This window comes from Ochotona princeps, chromosome 28, assembly GCF_030435755.1.
Source record: "Ochotona princeps isolate mOchPri1 chromosome 28, mOchPri1.hap1, whole genome shotgun sequence".
NCBI lineage: Eukaryota > Metazoa > Chordata > Mammalia > Lagomorpha > Ochotonidae > Ochotona > Ochotona princeps.
This window is the reverse complement of record NC_080859.1, coordinates 10,644,854-10,670,375: the sequence shown is the minus strand read 5'-3', so window position 1 is coordinate 10,670,375 and position 25,522 is coordinate 10,644,854. Positions and strand designations below refer to the sequence as shown.

At 38.4% G+C, this 25,522-nt stretch overlaps 2 protein-coding genes and 1 long non-coding RNA gene across 14 annotated transcripts in view; 1 reads left to right on the top strand and 2 right to left on the bottom strand.

Annotated features, from left to right (window-relative positions):
* The window catches only part of MCTP1 (multiple C2 and transmembrane domain containing 1), a 425,601-nt gene extending 414,906 nt beyond the window's left edge, over positions 1 to 10,695 (top strand). For all 12 annotated transcript variants that reach the window (XM_058656258.1, XM_058656260.1, XM_058656255.1 and 9 more), the window contains 4 exons: positions 2,951 to 3,060; positions 6,820 to 6,929; positions 8,998 to 9,095; positions 9,869 to 10,695. In XM_058656258.1, coding sequence (XP_058512241.1) covers positions 2,951 to 3,060; positions 6,820 to 6,929; positions 8,998 to 9,095; positions 9,869 to 9,940 — 390 coding nt within the window. In that variant the 3' untranslated portion in view covers positions 9,941 to 10,695. The remainder of the gene's footprint in view (positions 1 to 2,950; positions 3,061 to 6,819; positions 6,930 to 8,997; positions 9,096 to 9,868) is intronic.
* On the bottom strand, positions 9,381 to 11,308 carry LOC131478179 (uncharacterized). The gene is made up of 3 exons (XR_009244338.1): positions 11,058 to 11,308; positions 10,511 to 10,571; positions 9,381 to 9,583 (listed from the first exon to the last, which is right to left on the bottom strand). It is a non-coding gene; the product is annotated as an uncharacterized LOC131478179 (long non-coding RNA).
* Positions 11,309 to 19,483: 8,175 nt separating this feature from the next.
* Positions 19,484 to 25,522, bottom strand: part of SLF1 (SMC5-SMC6 complex localization factor 1) — a 64,671-nt gene continuing 58,632 nt past the window's right edge. Inside the window, exons 19-21 of the mRNA XM_058656293.1 lie at positions 24,617 to 24,709; positions 24,033 to 24,215; positions 19,484 to 21,281 (exon numbers count right to left, since the gene is read on the bottom strand). Coding sequence (XP_058512276.1) covers positions 20,800 to 21,281; positions 24,033 to 24,215; positions 24,617 to 24,709 — 758 coding nt within the window. The 3' untranslated portion in view covers positions 19,484 to 20,799. The remainder of the gene's footprint in view (positions 21,282 to 24,032; positions 24,216 to 24,616; positions 24,710 to 25,522) is intronic.

Here is a 25,522-nt window from a genome sequence, read left to right as displayed (position 1 = left end):
AGTTAGCAGGCAGGCAGCATCAGCAGCAGAGCTGGTACTGGGAACATAGGCACTCTGAAATGGCATGTGGGTATCTTTAACAGCACCCAGACTATTGCACCAACCACTTTAAGGATTTAACATGATGGTCCCCGAATGGTTAACACAGTTGCCCAGTAACATGGCACTCTGTTCATTATCTCAGTGTCTCATCACATATCAATCTCTTTTTAATTCCCATGATCTTATTATTCCTCTTTGGCAAACATTTCTAGGCAGTATTTACTTCTCCAAACATGCTTTAGAAATACTTTATCACGTTCTTACAGTTCTTCTCCACTCCAAACATTAGGGCTGCTTGAAATTGCATTAAACCGACACAAGCAATGCAAAACAAGCATTTTAATATTTAGTGTTGCTATATAGAAATGTGGTACTTTTACATTCTTCGTTTAAATTTTGTACACTTCTTGTTAAAATTATGCCTAACTACTTTACATATTTTATTGTTACTGCGAAAGAAATATTTTTCACAGCCTTTTGAGCTAGAAAGGCATTATTCTTAATGGGCCTTCATTGTATAAACAGCATGCTTCAGTAGTTTCATTCTGTATGTCGAAAAATGTAAGAGCATTTTGCTTTATAAACATTAAATGGATTTAGCTGGTGCTGGAGAGAACACTAAACATTGTGCATATCAGGGTAAATCAACTTCGCAGTTTTCTAAGAAAGAAACTGGAGCTGCTGGCTAATTATTTTATTCTTAGGTGTACTGCCACCTAAGGGGAACCAGTGCATTGTACTTGATTACTTGAAATTGAGAGGAGAAACTGATGTACCCATGTATGTCAGGGTGACTTTGAGATAGTGGGGAACATTTGAGAGTGGCTATGCTGTTAGAGCTCCATGTGCCTCCTTTACCTCGCTGCTTGACAACGCATTTTGGCATAAGCAAGATGAATGACGTAGATATTTTTTCCCATGGCAGTTAGATTTGACATGAATGCCATAAGTAACTGGTGTACACACAAAAGATGAAGTTGGGTGTTGCAAAAAATCAATCTGGACTTAATTTGATCTGTAATACTACAGCAAGGTGGAGGAATCCACCATGGGGGGAGGGCATGGGAGGGGTTGGGGGAATCCCGGAGCCTATGAAACTGTCACATAAAGCAACATAACTAATGAAAAAAAAGAAAAAAGATGAAGTTGGGAAGCTGGCCTCCCATCCGTGGGCCCGGTGTACACCAGTCCTTGGAGGATGCATGCCACCTGCCACTCACACGCCCCTTGTTTCTGAAGTGGCAAGATGCCAGCCCTGGCCAAGTGTTCACAGTGGAAACTGCCTTAGACGTCTCTGAAATGAGAGTCAGTATGTAAATGTGCAACATGACATTATTATTCTAGCTTCCTGGCTGCTTGCAGCAAGCTCTGACTGCCACATGAGGTCTCAAGTGTTTTGGCATAGTGAATAAGTCTTCAAAAGAAGCTAAAGTAATGAAATTGGATCTACATTTCCGTAGATATTCAAGCTGGCATGGAGGAATGAAGTCCTGGAAGCGGGGTTGGACGGTCTCCACTAAACAGTCTAGGCAAGGGCCTTGGATGCCAGGCTACAAAGCAGAATTTTTTATCGTGAAAGGTCACCAGTATTTCTTCCTCTAGGTCTAAATTTACACAATATGCACACTTCCCCTAACCTTCTAGCACACTGGGTACTCTATGCTCAATCTTACCAATTTCCTGAAGTGTACCAACTTTGCTTCAGCTCACAGTTTTAAAATGAAGAAGAGCTAAGGACAAAGAGGTGGGATATGAATATGTATTCAGAACCCTAATATAGCATATGCTACTTGATAATTAACTTCTTTTTAAGAGTTAGGGCTTTAGGGCCAGTGTTGCGGCATGGCACTATAGGCTACCACTTGTAACACTGGCATCTCATGTCAGAACGCTGGTTTACATACTGGCTGCTTTTTTCCCCCTAATCTTTAAGTGTGTGTGCGTGTATATAATACTTATTTTGATTGGAAAGAAAGATATACACAGAGGAGAAAGATCTTCCTTCCATTGGTTCACTCCCCAAGTAGCCACAATGGCTGGGGCTGAGCCGATCCGAAGCCAGGAGCCAGAAGCTTCTTTCAGGTCTCCCATGCAAATGCAGGGCCTCAAGGCCGTCCTCAACTGCTTTTCCAGGCCACAAGCATGGAGCTGGATGGGAAGTGGAGCACCCGAGACACAAACTGGCTTCCACATGGGATCCTGGCACATGCAAGACGAGGATTTAGCCAATAGGCCATCGTGCCAGGCCCTACTTCAGAAAGCAGCAGTAAATGGCCCAAGTCCTTGGCTCCCTAGCCTTCATATGAGATACAGATGAGTTCTGGGCTCTGGTCTGGACCAGCCTCAGCCATTGTGACTGTTTGGGGAGTGAGTCAGTGGATGCAAGATCTGTCTCTGTCTCTTTTTAAAATATATATTTGAGTTAACGTCGGGCTCTGTGTGATCCAGGATAAGTTCTTAATGAAGTTCATCGACTGTCAGTTTTTGCAGTTCCCATGACTCACTGGTCTTCTCATTTGCATGTGGCAATCTCTGCAGCTGAACTACTATTGGACCTAGGCCTGTGGGTGACGAGGTCAAGGAGCTGGAGGTTTGCTAAGTGCAACTGTGGTGGTATCTGGGGTGGTGCAAGATACAGGTCAGGTGCTCCTCAGCTCTGCCTTTCCTCCTACACTCCAGTCACCACTGCCCGGCACGTTTCTGTTCATGAGAAAAGCCACAGAGCCACCTCCTGTGCTGCGACTACTTTTATGGCAGCACAGACCCCTGACTGTCGTGCTCTGCATCAGCTCTGGGGACCCCTTTGCCTGTTACAGAGATGGGGCGGAAGCTCAAAGAGAGGAGGACAAACACAGAAATGCAAGTGCAAAGAATACTCTTACTCAGCATTTTCTCTTCTGTGTTTCAGGACAGTGAAAAAAAGGGATTCATCAATAAAATCTATGCCATCCAGGAGGTGTGCGTCAGCGTCCAGAACATCCTAGATGAAGTGGCTTCCTTTGGCGAAAGGATCAAGAAGTGAGTGATGTTGACCGAGAGTCCTGGCCTTGCGCGGGGCAGCATGTCCATTTGTCTCTAAGAGGGTGAAGTGCCAGGTTCTCTTTGGCAGGGGACACTCCTTCTGGGTGGTCTGTTGCTCAGTTTCATCATTATTTATCTTGTCTCTGCCAGCCTTAGAAAGTTCTGACAACTTCCTTCCTGAAATTTAGAACATATTGGTTGGAAAGAAGTCATACTTGTAGCTTTGAAGAAGTAACACCGTCCCAAATTCTTAACACATTTTTCACAGTGTGAAAGACTTGGTTCTTAAATGGAATACCATGAAATGAACGGAGGAAAAAAAAAATAAACCAAGCTAAATGAGGATTTCAGGTGATTAAGAGAGCTGCACTTTATTACTAGTCCAGTTTATATTTTGCATTATTCTAGATTGTTAAAAAATATATATATGGTACCTTGCAAAAACTATTCCTAAATTCTTTCAAATTTATGTAGTGAAATAGCTTAGGTCACAGTTGTTCAGAAAATAAACTAATAACTTTGTAAAAGTTTTTTTTTAAATGCATTTTCCAGGTTACAATGATTGTTTCCATATAAAAACAACAAGACTGATTTAAAATGTTTAAAAAAATACCCTAAGGCTTCACACTGCTGGATCTATGTGAGAATCAGCCAATCTAGGTTGATTACCAGTGATATGAGAAAGGATGCTGTGCATCCAAAGATATGTGAATTTGCTTTATTTTCCATATCTAGCCCTTATTTATTATTTATAACCCAAAGTTTCCTGCAGATTCAGAAACTTGGACACACAGAATTTGAAAGGAGTAAATTATTTAAACCAAAGGTGTGAGGCATTCGTCCAGTGTCTTTCGTGTGACAAGAGATAATGCATTTTCTTTGTATTACTGTTTTCAGAGTCGCTGAGTTTCCACTTTATTGCATTAGAACAGCTTCTCCCTTGCTCCCATACAGCATTCAACCAGACTTTTTGAAGACTGGTACATCATCTCTCTCTATTTCCATTCCTAAGGATATTCTGTTGTCTTCCATACCCTATTCATGGAAGCACTAACTTCAGGGCGTTTTCCTACTGGGCGTTGTCCCTTCCTCGGGTGCTGATACCTGCCAGCACGTCCCAAGTTAGCTCTGAGGCCCGGCTAGCAAACCAGTGCCTAGAAGGTGGAAGCCCTGCTGTAACTCTGGGTGGCTGGAGGCCTAAGAACGGGTACTGGCTGGAAACCTGGGGCTGGCTGGCTAACTTCTGGCAGTGGACCAGCCTTGTGAAAACCTGGATTTTGTGTCACTCTGAGCTAAGGTACATAAACATGGCATAGGCTCCAAGTGGTATTAGTAGAGCTAAGAAAGAATGCAACGAGAAGGGCCCCCAAAACACATTAGAAAACCAGGGTAGTTAGTTCACTGTGGAGCCGCAGTGTTTTAAATTTATCTTAATCTCCACTAATGTTTGTTGTAGTCCTTTGGGGTGGGGTTTGTCCAGGGCAGTTTTGACCCCAAAAGATAACTCCTGAGGGCTGCATCTCAGAGCAGCCCTCTCTTCTCCACAACGATCTTTTGGATTCAAAAGCGAGTCTCCTGGGGTCACATCATCCAGAACACAGATTCAGAAGCAATCTTTAAGCACAAAATGAAAAGCTTCTATAATTACCATATCTTGTTACTAAATAATCATTCCAGAACTTCCTTGAATTGCATCTCTTTTTGGGGTAAGATCATACTCTAGATTTAGATTCCATAATGTCGAGTGTGGAAATAGAAAAGGGTGGTCTCTTTTTTCTTCCTTTCTTTCTTCCAACATCAGCTACACTGGTGAGGATTCTTTGCCATTTAGCCTTCCAACAGGAATAAAGAGAACACAGGGAGCCATTCAGTGGGGCTGCCCAGAAGGAAGGTTTTCTGAGGGAAGAGCCAGTGCCCTCACACATGGGGTAGTGTGATGGATGGCTCTGAACTGAGCCACGGGAAAGCAAGCAGACCCTCAGCCTTCTGTTCCCTCCGCAAGCAGGCAGACACAAGGGAAGCACAGGTGGCCATCAGGGAGGGAGGCATGCGTCCTTACCTGGTGACAGCTACAGGATGCTCGCTCTGGCCACGAGGAGACAACGAGCCAGACCCCAAGGGTTACTGAAAACAGGATCACCAGATGGACCCAATGTTGGCTCTTCCACCAGAACACAGTTTTAGGAAACAATTGACCTAGTGAAACAAAAAAAGCAAGCCATGCTTAACAGCTGAGGAACAATTTTCTTGTGTTACACTGAGGAAGAAAATCTCTCAGGAGTTATCTTTTGGGGTCAAAACTGCTCTGGACAAACCCCACCCCAAAGGACTACAACAAACATTAGTGGAGATTAAGATAAATTTAAAACACTGCGGCTCCACAGTGAACTAACTACCCTGGTTTTCTAATGTGTTTTGGGGGCCCTTCTCGTTGCATTCTTTCTTAGCTCTACTAATACCACCTTGACTAACATCATAAACGTGTTACCATAACCAGTCTTCCTTGACACGAGTTACTCCAATGTTACACAGCAAAATGGAGGGCTATAGTCACATACGATTTGCTAACTGGGTCTTCATTACTAAGGATAGAGCTGACATACATGAGGTCTTCATAGAGTTCATGGAAGATGTGTACTAGGAAAACTGCATGGTTTTCAAAAAAAAGTTTATCAAATTTCCACTTTTTCATGACTTTCTGAAGTACCTTTTGATAGTTCCTCTTTGGTGGCTGAACACTGAGGGTCTCCAAGAGTGCAACATCATGCCTATGCATGCTATTACATTTATGTGCTTAGCCCTGGAGGTGCTGTGCAATGTTTCTAATTTCTGTGTAAGTCTGTCAGTTTCTTTTCAAATCTACCAGAAATTCACACCAGAACTTCTGCACAAAAAGCCTTAAATGATTATCATTTTCCCACGGTCCATTTCCCTAGTTATCCAGATAATTAAAAAAAAATCTTCGGTAACACCTTTTGTCTGAATAAATTCCTTCCACTCTGCATAGTACTGTCGCCTCAGACCTTCTACTTCTGTTCACTGGTCCCATCTCTGTGCTTTGTTCGCTGCCAGGCTCTCTGTAGTGTCGAGCCCTGGCAGCTGAGCCACAGAGCCCTCGGTTCTCTGCAGCTGGCCCCACACTCTCCTTTCCCACAGGCATACAGGGACAGCAGTAGGGCTAAGGTTTGACCCTCCCCTACCTATGTCCTTCTTGGAAGAACAGCTGTGACAGCAGGCTAACTACATCGCCCCTTTACCTGATTTCCAATGAACTGAAACATAGCTGAGTAGGTAGCAGTCTTCTAAGGAATTCTCAAATTCAGAGTGTTTCTAGAATGCATGTGTGTGTATTCGAATATATATAGAGAAATATATACATGTATTCTACAGATAATTATTAGGGAAGTTTGGTTTCCAACATGGGAAATATCAAAAATTGATGAAGAGAGGAACAGTAAGTTCAGGGATATTTAGCTGGGAAAACTTGGTAGAAAACAAGGCTGAGTCTTAGCTTTGGCAGTAAAAACAAACTCTTGTTGAGCTAGGGAATCCCCCAAACACAGCACCAGCTAATTTAGACTGTGTAGTCGCTTACCTTTGACTTGGGCTCTGGATTTTATCTTCTGGTAGCTTACTGTACCGGGATCCCAGTCCAGAGAGAAATGCAGTTTCAAGTTAGCATCACATTTATTTGAATATTTGTTTGAAAAAGGTATGAAGTGTTTGAAATTGCTGATGTGTCAATTTTTCATTCAGTACTTTCAACTGGACTGTCCCATTCTTAAGCTGGCTGGCCATTGTGGCCTTGTGTGTGTTCACGCTCATCCTGTACTTCATTCCACTGAGATACATTGTCCTTGTCTGGGGTAAGTAAAGCCACGGCTTTTTTTTTTTTTTTTTTTTAACTCACTTAGCTTCTGAAACCAAACTGTTTTCAAAGCATGAGTTACACTGTCGGTAGTTTCTATATTTATGGACATGAAGCTATTTTGTGATGAGAAAAGACAGGTCCATTAAAAATAACAATAGTCTCAAGATTTAGGTCTACCTGCAAAATGCATTTTTCTTATCTGGCACCATGGGCTCCATCATACCATAAACATGTAGTAGTGTGGACTCCTCATATATCACAGTGTAGCTGTGTCCAGATACCACTCTGATAGTCCTTATTAAGTGATGAAAATAAGAGGCGCTTCTCTCCATGTGGTGCATTCAGGACAACGCGGAGTTTTGTTTTGGCTGTGATACTTTATCTTGTAGAGGAATATGTAAACGTGCTGTTACACATGGTGCCTGCTTGAGAGGTCACCTTTAGAATTCAGGAAAAGGTCCCCAGGATTTACAAGCTTCTTAGGAATAAAATGTCTGTTTTATGTGGACCAAGTAAGAATGCCCCTGCAAAAAGCCAATAAAGGCACATCTTACTGATTTGTTTCTTCTATATTTTTTCTTCCTATTTTGTCTTTTCTCATTTTGGGGACCTGGTTCTTAAAGCTGTCATACTGCACACCAGTTACTGAGCACTGGGGGGGGGGGGGGAGTTTCAGCATTTGTCTCCTGACAGAATTCCTGGTTTTCGGTGTTTGTGATTTATTGACTAATAAAACTAGGACATATAATGACACTTACATACACAAGGGTACTGTCAAGGAGTTCATGGGAAATGGAATTAAAACCTACCTTTATCTGGTGCAGAAAATTCTGAAATCCATGAAATCCATGCTTAGTTTTTTTATGGTACACATTTTCCATGAACATTTTTGGAAGTACCTTCCTGGGTGACAAAGAAATGCTTTGGTTACCACTCACTCACCTGTGCATGCATTCAACTAACACCACTAAACCTAAACTAAATACAGAGAACCCAAACGGGTCCTCACTTCAAAAAATGTGTTTACACACACACACACACACAGATGTAGTCAGAAATACACTGACATTGTGAGTAGATGTTTCCAAGCACTCCAGTTTTGAGAATGCTATTTCCTTTTGTGCTCCTTCCTGTTATATCGTTACACCCTGTTAAGGAGGTAAGTGAAATAGTGACCATTCTGATGAGAAACTGCCCAATTTCTACAGTTCGTGGAGACAGCACTTGCGTTTTACAGACTCCTATCCAGTGTCTGGTCAAGTGCTTGTTTTGACCCCTTCCCCTGATCTGTTTGACTGAAGGAACTACGCTGGTGGGTGGTAGCTCACTCTTCTTAACCTACCTGCCTTGAACTGGTGCAGCCCTCTCTTCTTGCCATAGGTGACAAGCCTCCCGTGTTTCCCCAGGGTCTCTGACACTGGAGCCCAAAGCTCACATGTGGCTGGGCAACCTGCATGGCCTCACTTTTAAAAGTAATTTTAGAGAGTGTGTCTGAGCTTCCTGTTTCATCTAATGAAATAAGCTACATGATTACTGAAATATTCCACAAAAATGAAACTCAGAGGTCTTTGGGTCTTACATGTTGAGACAAAGTCCAAAATCAAGATTCCAGAAGTTTACTCGGAATAAAGTTTCTGAAGAGAAGCCAAGTTTCCTAAAAGTTAATGCAAATCCTGTGTTATGTTCGAAAAAAATCCAGAGCAAGCACCTGTCTCGTAAACATTTAGTTTGCATTAACAGCAGCAGTTCCTACCGCCAAAAGAAGGAAAGGAAGAAACCAGTAAATTTACTGCTTTACCAATCTCCATCCCAAAACACAAGAAGAAATGTTTTTTTTTTAGGTGAAACAGTAAAGCAAAGTTTCAAAATTCTTAAACTCTGGTCATTCTTCCCAGTGAACCTCCCTTTGTCTCCTGGATAGACTTTCCTGCTGGGAAGGAAGGGGGAGAAGTTGAGTGTACTGCTTTCTTCAGTGAAGCCTGAGGGACGACACAAGTTAAATGTCAGATTTATTAATGCCTTTGCGAGAATTACGGTTTAATACTTGACCTATCATTTTTCAGGCATCAATAAATTTACAAAAAAGCTTCGGAGTCCATATGCAATTGATAACAACGAACTACTTGATTTCCTTTCCAGAGTCCCTTCAGATGTACAAGTGGTATGTATCGCATGTTTTATTATTACCATTATGGTTTGAACGTCTTGTGGGTGTAGATTTCCTCACACAGCAATCTAATATGCCTAGGCTGTCATCTACAAACAACTGATAATGAACAGGAACACGAGGCTAGGTTGTATGAAGAACTTACCAGGGCTGTCATGGAGGTGTGGATTTCAGCAGTCTCTGAAAGGAAGTCATCATGACTTGAGAAGTGGGAATATTACAAGGGGAAGTAAGATATATTAGTGAACATTTAATAGAAGAGCACTTTATCTTAGAGTAAATCAGTGAGTATGGTGGGGTGGGAGGTACTGGTTGCTTTTTGAAGATTGGGCACAACTCAAAAACCTTTGAAATCTTTGGAGATCAATGCCTTTAACCATTAACTGATTTCTGAAGAGCGGCAATTACCTTTTTACCTTTGTTTTCATTGAGTTCTCACCTGATGTGACGGCAGAGATGGCTGGGTGGAGATTATGACTGCACTAAACAGATAGGAACTTGGAAGGAATCGCCATGCAGTCCTTCAAACGGATCCAGGTGGCTTTTTTTAAAAAATGTGATATGTGAAGACCACAATGTTCACTCAGGGATCCAAGTGGTTCCCAGCAGGATTTCCCTGACTGTCGCTCCGTCTCTCTGTGTTCTGCAGCCAGCTGCAGATCCCACATAACTCGTTGCTGAGCATTCCCTCCACCCCCAAGCAGTCTCTCCTTCCTTTGCCAGAAAATGGCCACCTGACCAAGTTTCTCTGAACTCTGTTTGAACAGGTGCAATACCAAGAACTGAAACCAGATCCTTCTCATAGCCCATGTAAAAGGAAGAAAAACACTCTTGGCTAGCCAGCTCCCAGCCCGAGGAGCACGGCATCTGTCTGGGAAGACGAAAAACCTTCAGCCTCAACAGCATTGCCTTTATTTATTTTGTCTTTTTATCACGATTGAGGGAATTTGTAAATAGTGCACAAAGGCATATGTCTTTGAAAATATATTTCCATTGTACAGATTCGATAAAGGTTGAGCTACGGCTGTGTGAAAGCTTTGTTAGCTGTGGACAGTAAAACACACTGCAAAAACTAATTTAAGAATCTTGGCACTGAAGGTGCACACTTGTTTAATTGCAAGTGGAAGAACTAAAATATGAGATGAAATGCTCAAGTGTGTTCTAACTAAAAAAAAAATGTTGATTTTAAATGTGATTATTTTTTACCTGAAAGGTAGCCCACTGCAGCTTCGTATGTTTTATATATTTCAAAAGCGGCGGGGGGAAATCCTAAAGCCTGAAAAATGAAATGGATGTATTTCAATGCAGTGTGATTTTTTTGATTTTAGATACTGGTATCTACTCATGTGTGAACTACATAGGTCTGACAAGGCTGAATTCAGCTAATGCTTGAAGGTACACTCACCCACCTGAAGAGAATTTTCAACTCTGAAATCCTACAGGAAGCTTTCAAATCTTCCAGCATTCCGTCTAAAAAAAAAAAAAAAAATGCCTACAGGACCATCCAACCAAAATACTGCCAGGTTTATAGTGATTGCCTATGTGAATTTTTGTAACTATGACTTACTTTAATTCATACCAACTTAGCAAATTAGCAGCACAGTTCAGCTGTCAAAAATGAGTGAACTAAATCCATTAAGCTTTTGTGTCAAATATAGCTTTGTGCATCTAAAATGGTTTGTTAATACTCAAGTGTTCTCACAGAAAAATAATCTGCCTTCGCATCAGGTTACTGAAATGCTTTAATACATACCATGATTTTTGTTACTGATGTGAATTTTAACATAAAGAATGCAGTGTGCTCAGTGACATGCTAGTGTTTCATTACATTCATTTATGAAAAAAATCGTTGATAAGAATGCATGAACACTTTTGTACAATAAACGGCTTACTAGGGAGCGGGGGGGGGGGTGCCTTTAAGAATGTTTCACTACTTACCATGGAATCCATACTTACACATTGCACTTCCGGCTCTTAGGGTAGTTTTTGTACCTAACTCCCTGACACATGGAGGGAACATACCTCTGAAGAAAGAAAGAATTCAGTTGGTGAGAATGTTTTACTTCCCTGACTTGGTAGGGGATTCAACTCGGTGGAAATCGCTGCAGCCAATGTTTTGCACTACTTTATACAATAATAGACTGGGATGGGGTGAAGATGGGGTTACACTGGGAAAGCTGAAACAGTTTTCTTTCTAGACAAAGAGTCCCTAATCTCATGAGAGCTGATTCTTACAGTATTTTTATTTTAGAGATATGTTGTTAAAATTACTATTTCTTATACTAGAACTATTTTGATCTGTTTATACAGTATGCTTGAAAGAATGTCAATTAAATTCCCTTTCCATGACCTCAGTATGCTGTCCAGTGCATCACGTTTAAAATGACATGCTCATATTCGCATATCATCACTGTCTGTTGCTGAAACAATTCTCCGTAAAGTTGATGTTACTATAGAAAGTTTCCTGATGAGTTATGTGAGATTTATGTTCTGCCCGACAGTGTCTACTCCTACCTCCAGAGTACAGCCTGCACAGTAACCATTCACAGATGACCAATTTGTTTCCTTGTATCAGATTTCAGATGTTTAGGTCAATGGTAATGTTGACTACACATTCACTTATTAAACACAAAAGGAAATAATCCTTTCTAAGTATCATCTATTTTCTGGGGGGTGGGGTAAGAGGTGGTTCAGACAGGAAAGATGAGTGACTGCATGCATATGAATGATGTTTTGTTTAAAGACCGACACATGTGGTTTGAACAAACATGGCCTTTCCTGAACCCTTGACTGTTCGTAAAACTCCATACCTTCAGAGATGTGAGCATTTAATGAGGCTGACTAGCTTGAGGTATGAAAATGATAGCGAGGGGAAGCAGTGCATTTAGAAAACACTAGATTCACAGATGGAAAATGGAACCTCTCTCCAAATTTCAGTTATTTAAGACATGACAAATTTGCATTGGTTTTGTGATTCACAATATAAATGTTTCAAAATCTCTTCAGATATTGATGTCACTCTAGCTATTTGAACAATAAATACATTGTATCTTAGTATATATAGAAAAATCATTCACATTCTAAGCTGTCGCAGTTAATGTTATTTTTAAGTGCAATTAACAGTACTCACCTGTAAGAACTTAGTACTTTTGTCCTGCTCCAGAATAAGTTTGTAGAAATTTCCAGTTAATATCCTAAGCCGTGGTCAAACTGGTAACCTCTTATTAAAATTACAACTAGAATTGAAACAGAATGAAAGTTAAATTAGCTGACAGATTTCTGAAGGTGTATTCTGGAAGATTTTTAATTCTGTATTTAAAAGTGAAGAGAAGTTCCCTGCTAGGCTCCTTCACTCAAGGACCACAGAGAGCTTTTTTTTTTCACTTTGATCTCTTTATGGAAAGGTCTCCAATGTGTGGAAGTAGTCTAATTGCTATTCGTATTACATTGAGGCTGTAACTCCAGTTTATAAACTTGTTAAATGATCCTAAAAGTTGATGTTGCTGAGTTTTGTACTAAGCTCTTAAAATAAAAAAGAGCAGCAGTTAATCCAGAAATGCCAGAAAAGACTCACCATTGCGCTTTTGAAAAAGCTTCAGGTGCTGTGAAATGAATAAACATGCAGTGTGAGTGTATGTGCACAGATGCGCATGTACAATGGCTTGACTGGGTGACTACAATCAGCCTTTTCTAACTCTCAGTTGAAAAGGAATTAAAACTATGAAAAGAGCACAAAGATGATACAACAGCATCATTCCTTTAGATTTGCACTTTTTCCTGAGGTGACTGGCATAACTTTCGAAAGGGAAAAAAAATGCATTGCTTTTGATGAAAGTTCTCTTTCCTAACAGTTCCTACATTTCAGCTACTTCAGTGGTAAACTGTATAATGGTAGTTTCACCAAGTGAATCCGTGAGGCATAAGAATACAGAAAATGAGAGATCATGCAAATGAAGTCCATCAACTGTCCAAAGTTTTCACATAATGTAGAATCCAACAACACAATGCAGATATGCTGGAATTCAATGACTGTATTTATGCATTACCAAGGGAATCTGGGTTAAGAATAAAAACAAAACAATCAGATATGTAACTGGTCTCAAGTGAGTTGTAATTTATTGGGATCCTGCTGTTTCTCTCTCAGCTTTTTACAGAAAGCGGTCTACTAAATGCACAAACAGTATTTTTGCAAATACAGGTTTTTCAAGCAACAATTATGTACTGGTTCTTTGTCTCTCCAAATGTCACTGAAAACTAGTGACTCCATTTTGTAGAAAGTAACCAAATGGCACTGCTGTTCTGCGCTAGTCAATTAATGGTGTTACTGTGTTGGGCAGAAGGCTTTGTTTAGGGGGAAAAAGCACAGTTTTGATAATAACTCTGCCAAAATCTGTAGTATGTAGCAAAGTCGAAATTGTAACAATTTCCCCCCACTGTAGATTTTTCAACATTCCTTAAAAAACAGAAAAAAATGAATGACCAACCTAAATCAGTGACTGTGATGCTGAAAATCACCTTCTCACAAGGAACTGATGTGAAGGGCTCCAGAGATCTAGCCAAGTAGAACTGCGGCTGCTCCTGGTGAGGAAAGAGGACAGTGACGACGAAGGCTTAATTTCGCTTTCTAGTCAAGGATGAACTTCAAAATGACTTGAGTCAAGTTGAGGGTTTTAAGTTGTCAGGGTCCAAGTCCTGGAGGAGATGGTAAATCCACAAAGAAAGGAGCCTACCTGTCTTTGGCATTGCTAGACTCCTGAGACGAGAGCCAAGCATTATCACACAGAGAGCTGGGCGTGAGGGGAAGCACATGCCAGTCACCTGCTCCAATTTCAGAGACCCCCCCCCCCCATTTAATAAAGCTACCAGAGAACCAGAAATCTACTCCCACTAGAACACATGCACTCAGACAGTAGTGGTTGTGACAATCATGACATCTAAATATATGTACTTTGAAATGCTGCAAATCTATTGGTGCCAAGACTTAAGGCAAGCTTTACAAAAGTGTGTGTCATTTTCCTCTTACACAGAGGCAGCTACTTTGCTGCTAGTGCTCCATTTTAGGTTGGAACTTGAACAATGAATTTTAAAATTTCTTTCCAGGACATACATGGGAAAAAATATCCTCAGAAATAACATGTACTTTATAATAATATGTACTTTATCCCTACAATTGAGACAACCACAGAAACCATGTAGGTATCAGTTACGTGGCAGTTTCTGAAAGTTGCTGGAAGGGTTGCCATGTGTTTCAGTGAGTTAAACCCCAACTCGTGATGCAAGCACAGTGCCAGCTGGAGATGCAGCTTTCTGGCACTGCACCTGAGAAGGCAGGAGAGGATGGTCAAAGTGCTTGGGCCCTCCGTCCGTCCTGAGAGAGCAGGATGGAGCTCCGAGCTCCTGGCTGGGCCTTGCCCAGCTCTGGCCATGGTGGCCACTTGAGGAACAAAACACAAGAGCGATCCCTCTGCCTTTCAAATACATCAGTTTATAAAGTTTATGGAAAATATTACTCAAACTTTGGTACATAATTTTGAAATCCATTCTTTTCATAACAGGCATGTTTTAAGAACATTTTAAGATCCGGCATAAGCCTGCATTTCAAATATTTTGCACTAAAATTTAACTTTTGATTGCCAATTGCAGTTTTTAAAAATACTCATGTGTATGTGTGTGCCTGAATATAATGATCATAATTGTAAAAGTATATTGTTTTGAGTTGCAATATATAAAACAGAACAAGACTCCATTTTCCTGGTATTCATAGATAGCGTATTCTGCAGCACACTGGCAAGACATTCTCTCAATTCTTTCACCAAAGGGATGTTTGTTACCTGCATTAATGTTCCAAATAGTAAGTTTTAAAATAATTTTTTTCCAGACGGATAACATGATAAAGTTAGTAACAAAGCACTGAATTCCCTTCAAAGGGATTTAAGGTATAACCTTTGATAAATTCAGCTATCATTTAATCTTACCAGTTTCACCCTGTGTTTGTGATCATAAAGATGCATTAGAGGACAAATAATTCCTCAGATTTCATGAATACTCCTGAAATCAGAAAGTAAAGGCATGTTACCATGGCTCCACCTGGTCTCCACATGAAGCAGTTTAATCTTTAGCAATTTCAGAATACTTCTGAAGAGTCCATAGGACCCACTCTCTAGGTCAGCAATGGTAAGGATCCACCTTAATGTGATGTAAAACAAACACTACAGAATCCTGTCAGCAAAATCCTAAATCGGTTTCCCTCTCAAGGAAGGACATGTAGAACAACTGTAATTTATTTGAAATCTATAGTAATAGGATACTGATTACATTTTTAATTACAGAAAATGGTGCAAAATTGTCTTTTGAAAGTTCAGCAGATGCCAATTTAAGTAACACAACTTTAGAAAAATGTCTACATATTTTACTTAGAATGTTACTTTCAAAATAAATTGATTATTGACGTGATACACAAATATGTAAAAGCTGGACAACTGGAAAAGTAATATTGTAAATCATGTCATATAAATACAACCATTATTATCAATGTATTTCTTTAGAATCTTGTGGTCAATACCACAATCTAGAGAAATTTTTAATTACACTTACATAGTTACATTTTAAAGAAATAACTAAAAATTAATGAAGGAAAATGATATTTAGGAGACCAGTAAAATCACTTCTAACATCTTCATCTCTTTTTCAGTCTATTTTCTCAATAATATACCTTGGTAACAACTTAGCACTTTTTTGGAATTGAGTGTAAAAAATAAAATGATAGGAAAATAACAAATGAGACATCCAGATAAGTAACCTTGAAGAAGGCACTGAATATTATTACTTAAAACATTGTTGTTTCTGATGACACCATTACAAGTGCCATCTGTTATTCTTTATTTTTTGAGAAAATTTCACTGAACAAATCTCTAAAAAGCCATTTTTTTGCAACCTTCCTTTACTTCTCAGATTGGCTATATCTATATGCATTCTGCCTGATTTTATCCTCCACTTCAGTTTATTAAACAGCATCTGGTGGCCTTGAACCCCTGTGAACCTGAAGGGATTATGACCTGGTTTTCCCTTCAGCTTTTCACCTAGTTTTCTTCTGTTACAATTTTACTTTTATGTTTTCAGAGTACTTAACAGGATTTGATAAAATGAAAACATATTTTAATTGCTCTGTAATTATAGCTCTACAACTTAAAAGAGAGGCAATGCAAAGGATGCCAAGTAGAAACATGCATCATTAGGATAAAGTCAAGACAGCCAAGACAGTCAGTCTTCAAAACACAACTATTGTAAATCAAACCATTTTGGTCATTAGGAAGTTATCAAGAGTCTTGACACAAACCATTTCTGATCTAACCTTTGAGAAGTCATTGACAACCAACTAAGTTCTTTTTATCTGTCACCACTGTAAGATGAATGGTTTTTCCAACATGGGGACAGAAAAGTGGTAATTTCAACTTACTCTCAAGACAAATGACAGTACAATAGGTGTCAACTCAAAAGTGGACTCCAGATTTTCAGTTTAGTGCAGCTTACCTTCTGGAAGTGCAAGACATGCTTCACACGCACTGTCGAACTAAATCGTATGTTCCAAAGCAGTGATCTGTGATGTGTGGCACTCATTATGCATTAATGTTCACTTGATCCAACTTAGACAATCTCTGAAAAAAAAAAAAAAAACAATTAGTGATATCAGAGTTCAACATCCTAAAAAGATGTGGGAGCCATTATACAAAATCCAAAATTTCATAGGAAATGTTTTAATGCTTATTGGAAACAGCTATTTATAGATGCTTGTGTAATGGCCAGTTTGGGGGTCCACGTTTGCTAATGGAAGTATTATTTATATGTATTTATATAAATATATACACGCATATAGTACAATACAATTATATTTTTCTATTTGATTATTAGCTTTTTTCCTTGGATTTTTATTTCACAAACAGCTTAGAAACATAGGAGAAAAAAATTCAACAAAATTTTGTTTTAAAAAGGGGAGAGTTTCAAGAGAAGAACATTTTTAAAAAGCCATCGTGTTAACTGCTGAGTGCTACTTCCTTTTTAAAAAAATGTTAAGCATATTAAAACTATATGTAAACTTACTTAAAAAAACACCAAAAATCCCCTCCAATTTGTCATAAATGAACTGCACTGAAGTTTACAAAATAATACAAACAGCATATAACAGAAAATATTCCTCAACAGGAGAGTATCTGTGAAAAAAAATTAATCATTTTAATTTTTCTTTGGGAAACCTAACACATTTTCAAAACAATTTAACAGAATGTTTTTGCCCACTCGAACAAGTCAAACATTCAAGTATCTCAGAGAGCAAAGACAGATATGGGTTTAAGTTGCTTGCCATTTCCACAAACTGAGTTTGCATGAGTTAGACTTATTTTGGATGTTCTGTAAAATCAGCATTTACTTTGAGATGGCAAATTCTTTTTAAACATTTAATGACTAAGCAAGATAAAAGTATCCTGAGACATTTACATTCTTGAGCAGAATTAGCAGTACCTTGAAAGATCTATGCTTGGGACCAAGAACAATAATAAAAAAACCCCTTCTGATTAATTTATGATCTAATCATTTCTACATCTGTACCAGAGCAAGCAGCCACCAGTGTGAGTCCTTCCAGAACCACTGACTTTAACCTACAAGATGGATTTCTAGATAACATAATATGATTTACAAGGACTAGTTAACTATTGCATGTATGCAGCTTTGGCATCACCAGGCACAGCCTAATTCCAGTAATGCCATCTCTGACCTTTCTAACTCAATCCACATTTGTTATAAAAACAATTATCATTCCAAGCTTTTGCAAGTTCCACTTCAGCCGGATGTGCTAATGGTGTGAAAGGTACGGGCGATAAATGCCTGAGGGAAAGAGTGCCTCATGTCACTCAAAGATGACCTCTTTCTCCTGATTAAGGAGCAACACTGACAGGCTCTCATCAAGTTCATCACTGAGCTGGGAAGGCGGAGGAAGGCATAAGGATGGCACATTCCACCCAAACTTTTCACATGTGGGTGTTCATTTAATTAACTTTCTAAAACAGTAAACAGGAAGATGGCAAGGGTTTTCTGGAGTCTATGTGAAGTTTCTTAGCATTAAGGTATGTATCTTAAAGACTACATATTTGTTCACAAAGAGTGAAAAAACAGAACCGTCGTGTTATCCACTGTAAAAACACTGATCAAAGGATTAGACTATTAGATTATTTACTTTTAAACGCCAAAGCCAGTTATTAAGCAAATTTAAGATTCACGGTATGGCTGATTTTTTTCCCAAGAGCATATATTAAAACAATAAAACTCCAAATCATGTAAGCCTAGCCCTCCTTCCCAGCCTGTAATCCTTTCCTTCTTTCAACCCCTGTCAAACATGCCACCTGGTACTTGGTAAGGTTTTCATTTATCAAAAAATGAAGAATTTACAATTGTTGAGTAATTGCTTATATTATTGATGTAAGAAAAATGTTTTCTGGTCATTTTGGAGTTGGTGAAATGGCAGAAAAGGCATATAACTGGACCATCCTGCTAGGAAAATTAAAAATTAATGATGTAGATGACAACTTCAAAGAGAATCGTTGACCTGTAAACACTACCTGGAGAAAAGCTTTTTAATTTAAGCATTTCCCCCTAAACAATTACAAGGAACTATGATGCCAAATCTGGCCTAGTGATGAATAGCATTATTCAGTCTCGTCTTCAATGGCAACTTGGAGAAGTGTCCAGCTTAAAAGCTGGGAATTAAAACAACTGAATTGTATTAGACTTTCTTTATTTTCTAGTTTTAATGCTTGTTTAAGACAATTACTTTTTAAATTTCTTTTTACAATTTAAGAAGACTGGTACATTCTAGGATCAATAGAGTACTTAAGTTTTTTTTTTTTTTTCCCTTGCAGGTTTAAATTCCCATTTATATTATTGTTAATTCAGGAAAGACAGTAGCCTATGTATGCCAAACTGGACTTCTGAGGAACTATAAAACTTCTGAGACCTCATGGCTATTTAAGTGTTTTATACTACTTGTCCTCATACAACCATTATGAAATATTAACACTAAACACAACTAAACACTTTTTCTGAATATCTAAGTTATAAAACTTTTTGTTAAAACTCAAACTCATGCTTTAGAAAGTAATTACTATTTTCACTTTTGGTTTAAATGGTTTCTTATACTCAGGAGGAAGTAAGAAGTAGCAAAGAAACACTATTAAGTGCCATACAATGGGATTAGCCAATTTACTCTGCTGTGGCAAGAATACCTGCTGCTATCCTCCACCTGAAGAAAACCAAAGCTAAGAGAGAATTCACCTTGTAATTTAGTTATTAAAAACCTGGAAAAGATTCGACACTGTCTGGTGTTGAAACCTACATTCTTCACTTTAGTTTACTGAGCAATTATCACAGGTGCTCTGGCATAACAATGCTTTTATTCACTGTTGGGGAAGTATTTCACTTCCTGAGTATTTTCAAATCCTTTAGATATTTTGCAGTAAATCACGTTTGTTTTTTTTTTGATACTTCGGCAGATTAAGAAAAAAAAGGTATGTGCATGAAGTTAGATTTGGAAGCCTAACAGAAGCAATCAATAGCTGAGAAATGTGTAGAAAGTTTGTTATTAGAAAACAGGCAAAGAAAAAAAAAACCTTGATTTTTATTCTTGGCTGGCATACTATTATATCAACTTTCAATTTATATATAAACCTAGCAATATGATGCCTGAGCATTTGGATCTTGTCAAAAGGCTGATTATCAAGATAAAATTTAATTGTACTTCTTCAGATTAATTGTTGTAATGTGATCTAACATTGGTTACATAAAAGCTAAATGGAAGTTTTAATGTTTCCTTTCCAGCTGTATCACAATGTAACTTACTCCCAAAGCAAAGCAACTCCAATTTCAAAAGAGGCTGATATCCATACGCTTTCAGCTCTATTATAAACTGCTATTAGGAAAAAACTATAAACTGAAGCATTACACTCTAAATTTATACCACACAGCAAGATTTTATATAGTTCCAAATCTATTACTTAAATGAGATCTAGAATCTTAATACTTACAATGCTGTTATGCAATCTTGTTCTCACTCACAGGTACTGGTTACAGGGAGCAGTGATATATTTTGTACTGCCATTGTTAAAATAAAAAAAAAAATTCAAATGACTGACTCATTAGACTGTATATTCTATGCATTTAAAATCCAAGAGTATTAACATAAATTTTAGAAATGTTTATTTTAGAAATACACAGAACTCAAAATGTATATTTTAGTCCAAACATCTATAAAGAAACAGAGTGACACGCTTATAGACACAATATGTATGAATACCCTTACCATGATTCTAACACCTAGGTCACCTAGAAGAGGACATTTTGATTTGAAAAAAAAAATTTTGTATACATAACAAATAGATAAATAAGATCATTTTCATAACAAAAAAGTTAAAGAGATAATAACAGCAGTGTATCAAACAAAAGTATTTTTACTTTTGGGTCAAATCCCACACACCGGAAAAAAAAAAAAATGCCTATAATAGTTTTGCAGAAGTGCTTGAAGTGCTTTTAAGATTTAGTAAAGCTATACAGTCTGTCAATAAATAAATTATTGGTTAATATGCTATGTAGTCCATAACAGACAACAAAGCAAGTTTAGTAGTTTTAGAACATTGCCTCATACTTTTTGGCATGATCATGAAAACTCAGTGACTGATCGACACATCATTTCCAAGGTCACCAATAAGGCCTCGGTGTGTACTCCAGGACATGCTCTCAAATTCTCAGGAAGTTCCTTGAGAATATTTGGGAGCTTCTGCAGTGTCTTTATGTTTCTAGCATAAAGATCTAACAACCAGTCGGTATGAGCACTGGTCGATTCTTTATAACTTTTATAAGGCATAAGCAGTTCATTCAGATGAGTTAACCCTTTGAAAGCTAACATGAACTCTGCAGACAAATCAAAAATTGAACAAAAGTTTAGCAACATCCTACTAAGTAAAAATGAACCAAATTCAAGTTGCTGGTGGTGAAAATGTTTCTCTGCCTGGGCGTGGAAGTTCTCCACTGTGTCTTCAATCTTTGTCACAGCGAACAGCTCTTCCTTGACTTGCGTGGATATCACGTGATCCAAGGGCAGCTCTCCTTTAGAGTTCCTCTGTTGTAACAGCACTGCGCCTATAACAAAGGAAATGCTGCATGTCAGGACATTTGTATCTTAGCAATTTAACAGCTGTTTTCTTTCCTTCACCCACATGACCCCCAAAAGGTTGAGGGTTCTGTTTACAATCACAGTTTGCACTAATTCATGTTGCCATGGATAACATATATACATATTCAGTGCCATACACAGGTGCATCCAAAGTAACATTCTAGTTAATTGTGCAAAGAGGTCTGCCTAAATGCTCATGCCTTAAATAGTTTTTAGGGCAAGAAAAGCTTTTATAAAACTTCATCAGCTGCTGTGTTAAACCAAGCAGTTAAGGGTTCCCAGAAGAAATTAAGAGCATACATTCTATACATGCGCCTTGTCAGAACATCACCCCCAGGAAAAAGTGCTGGGTACCCTGCTCCACTGCTGAGCAGATCTGGCAGTGACAAGACTGCAAAGGCTTATATTCAATTTTTGGTACAAGTAATTCATTAAAAATATCAGGTCTCACCCATCTGTTCTACCGAAAGCCATTGAACCCCTTACTTGGAACGTACTGAAGAGTTCATCACCTAAGGAGTGAAGCGTGTGAGAGGGCAAGCGCACTGCCAAGTCTAACAGCACTTGCACTTCTGTCAGTGAAGTCTTAAACTACTTACACGCCTGGCAGTAAATACGTTACATGGCTTATAAAGGTTTCAGCACTAGCAGGGTCGTAACACAGATAATACTGTCAGAGAAAGAGAACAGATTATAACTGCATGGACACTAGTCAGGCATAAACTGTGTCCTATATCTAAAATGCATGTAATAGAAATATTAACTACTGATGATAAATGCATTTTTAAGTAATTTTCAGAAAAAATTCTGAATCAAAATTAGTTTCCTTTCCAGGTTAGTGTTGTGGTGTAACAGATCACTTTGCCTTTAAAATAGGTAAACGAATAAGTCTTAAAAAATAAAGTTCTAGGGCCCGGCAGCGTGGCCTAGTGGCTAAAGTCCTCACCTTGCACGCCCCGGGAGCCCATATGGGCGCCGGTTCTAATCCCGGCAGCTCCACTTCCCATCCAGCTCCCTGCTTGTGGCCTGGGAAGGCAGTTGAGGACGGCCCAATACTTTGGGACCCTGCACCCGTGAGGGAAACCGGAAGAGGTTCCAGGTTCCCGGCTTCGGATCGGCGTGCACCGGCCCGTTGCGGCTCACTTGGGGAGTGAAACATCAGATGGAAGATCTTCCTCTCTGTCTCTCCTCCTCTCTGTATATCCGGCTTTCCAATAATAATAAAATCTTAAAAAAAAAATAAAGTTCTAAAATACTTAAAGATAAAATTGTGGATAGAATATGCCAAAAGTAAAAAAGGCTTTGGAAATAAATTCCTAGAATTACTGATCTCAAGAGTAAATGGCCTCTAATGCGTAAGTATTGCAATTACTACAATGATAATGTAAAACCATTTAATAGGTCCAAACCTAGAATGTGACTAAGGTCAGAATAAGTCTGTTTTCCCACACTGGTAAATGCAAGTGTAAGATTTCCCCTCCTAGGACAAAGATTTCATTTTTTTCTATTCTTCACTAGGGACCCTAGAGAAAAAATTCCCCACAGTTGGTAAAATGCCATACTACACAAAGAGCTGAACTAACACCTTTAGCAACATTTATCCCCAGATAAAGCAACACTAGACGCTGACTTGCATGTCAGGTACATAGCTGAGTGCCAAACATTATGGTTTAGTGAACATACAATATTGAAAAAGAACATATTGATTATGAAATGGTGTCAGGACGACACACACACCGAGCAAGGCCTTTAGGGGGCAGGAGAAGCCCAAAAATGAGCAACTGTCCTTTGGCGCAGTGCTTCATGCGGCATGACCTTCCACAGATACACTGAGAGCAAACGACACATCTAAACAAAACAGGCTTTTTGTTTGTACACACAAATGCTTTAATTATGTGATAAAGTCATGTGAAATTATAAGAATCAGTACAAATAAAGGCACTGAAAATTTATTCAGGTCTCTGTGTTTTAAGCTAGTCGTCACTTTTCTTTTGTCTTTCTTTAAAACTCATGTCAGTTTTGAACATTTTGATGTAAAATTTATATTATTCAGTTCAGATGTAAGAAGAATATGACAGAAAAGAAAAGGGCTTGCTGAAAGTCAAGAATTAAGCTTAAGGTACATCTTCCACAAAACTCCTAGACAATAGTTACTACCTCCTGCCAGCTTAACTCAATTGATAGCAAAATGTGAATGAAGAAAAATATTCTAGGGTATCTTTTTTTATAGTCTGTAAAGAAATGACTCATAAAAATAAGACTGAGTTAGAGCCATGCACAGGAAATGAAACAAGAGCGAAGAAATCTCAGTAATCACAACTAAACATTTATATCCATCTATTAATAAGCTTTCAGAAATGACTGGTTCACAAAGATATTACACACTTGAAATAAAAGGATTACTATGTAAAACCAGCCCACCCTATTAAAAATATACTCTCACACAGGAAGCTAAACAGGTTTAACAACACATACATATATATATATTTAATTATGTGTGTGTGTATATATATATGTAGATATTATAAAAAGGCTTTTACCCCTACTAATAAAAGGTGTTTACATTTTAGGAGGCTTTTCCTCTTTATTTGCTCAGTAATAACAAATAAAGGCATCTTTTCTTACAGATTTTAAATATAAAAATGCTATGTACCTCTGAAGGATTCATCAAAAAACTGGATAATTTATCAAAATCCATTTAGCATAAATGCACTCACCCCCATGCTGTAGTAGCAGCTTGCCAATTTCCACGTGCCCGTTTGACAGTGCATCATGCAAAGGAGTCACTCCGTCCACTTGAGTGAGCAGATCTACCTCTGGACAACGTTGCAAAATTTCCTGGACACACACTGTGTTGCCATAGTTACACGCTTCATGCAAAGGCGTCCAGCCAGCATTGTCTAAATTAGAAATCAAGGCAAGTTTTAAAACAGCAGAAGTAGGACTTCTGTAGTCAAGTATTAATGTGTGACTTCTCTCATCGGTTTGACCTTCTGGTTATTCCATATACATATACTTTTTAAAAAAAGTATTTCAAAAAATGTCTAGCATGTGACATGTTTACTTGTAAGAAAAATTAAATAAGAAATTTAAAAATATTAATGATGGGATATAATCAAATATAGGCACAAAAATGGTTCTGTATCCTTAGCTATGAATTGATTAATTTCTTGGTTTTGCCAATGTCACTATTTTAAAGATATTTTAGGTAAATTAAACAATTTTTCTTAATGTGACATAAAACTATTTAAAATCACAAATATTAAGGCACTGGGTTAGACCAAAAAGATTTAGAACTTACCTTTAACATTGATGTCGATTCCTGGCAAGGACAGAAGAAGAATCAATTTCTCCACCTGGTTATTTATGCAAGCTCTATGCAGGGCTGTTTCTCCTGCCATACAAAATTGATACTTATTCCAGAGAAGATATCAACTAAAGAAAATAATCAAAGGGCACGAACTAGGAGATCTGGCCCCATGCCAGAAAATTATTTATTGAGTTTTCCTTTTCACTAGTTTAAACATCTCCTGCATTAAAAAGGGGGTGGGGGGTTGGGAAGGAACCCCAGTACTCCAGAGAGCTTCTGTTCTACCAGCAGTTCAGCAATGAAATTCTAGAGTAAAAGGGTTAATACAGGCTTTGTCTCCCCCTAGTTCAAGGTTTAAAGCTTTCATCCTGCTATAAAACCCCCAAATGATCACAGCACACCAAAAATACTGGGTTTTGAGCAATAAAAGTTTAGAGTGCAATTGCCCTCTCTTAAATTTATTCATGAACCTGCGTTAAATGTATGGCTCTTTTTTATGCTGCATTTATAGCTTAATTCAAATGAATGTTTCTGGCTAAGCACGAGTGCCTCTACACACTCAAGTATAATTCAGAACTTCAAATCCATTAACAGATGGTTTGCTGCTTTTCAATAGGCTGTCTGGCTTGGCTACAGCAGCTCAGAGAGGGAGAAATGGAGGATTCTTAATATAAACATACTACACGTACGTACACACACACACACTCCCTCTTTTCTCCCAGAAAAAAATTCCTCGTATCATTCCCAGCTGAACAAAAGTAGTCTTTTGCTAGGAGGGAAGCAATTAGTATCTGCTAGCTAAAATTATCTTTACTTATCTCTGGTACAACCAAATTAATAGGATATAAGTAACAATCTTGTGTAAAAAGAATTAAAAAAACAAAAACACTGATGATG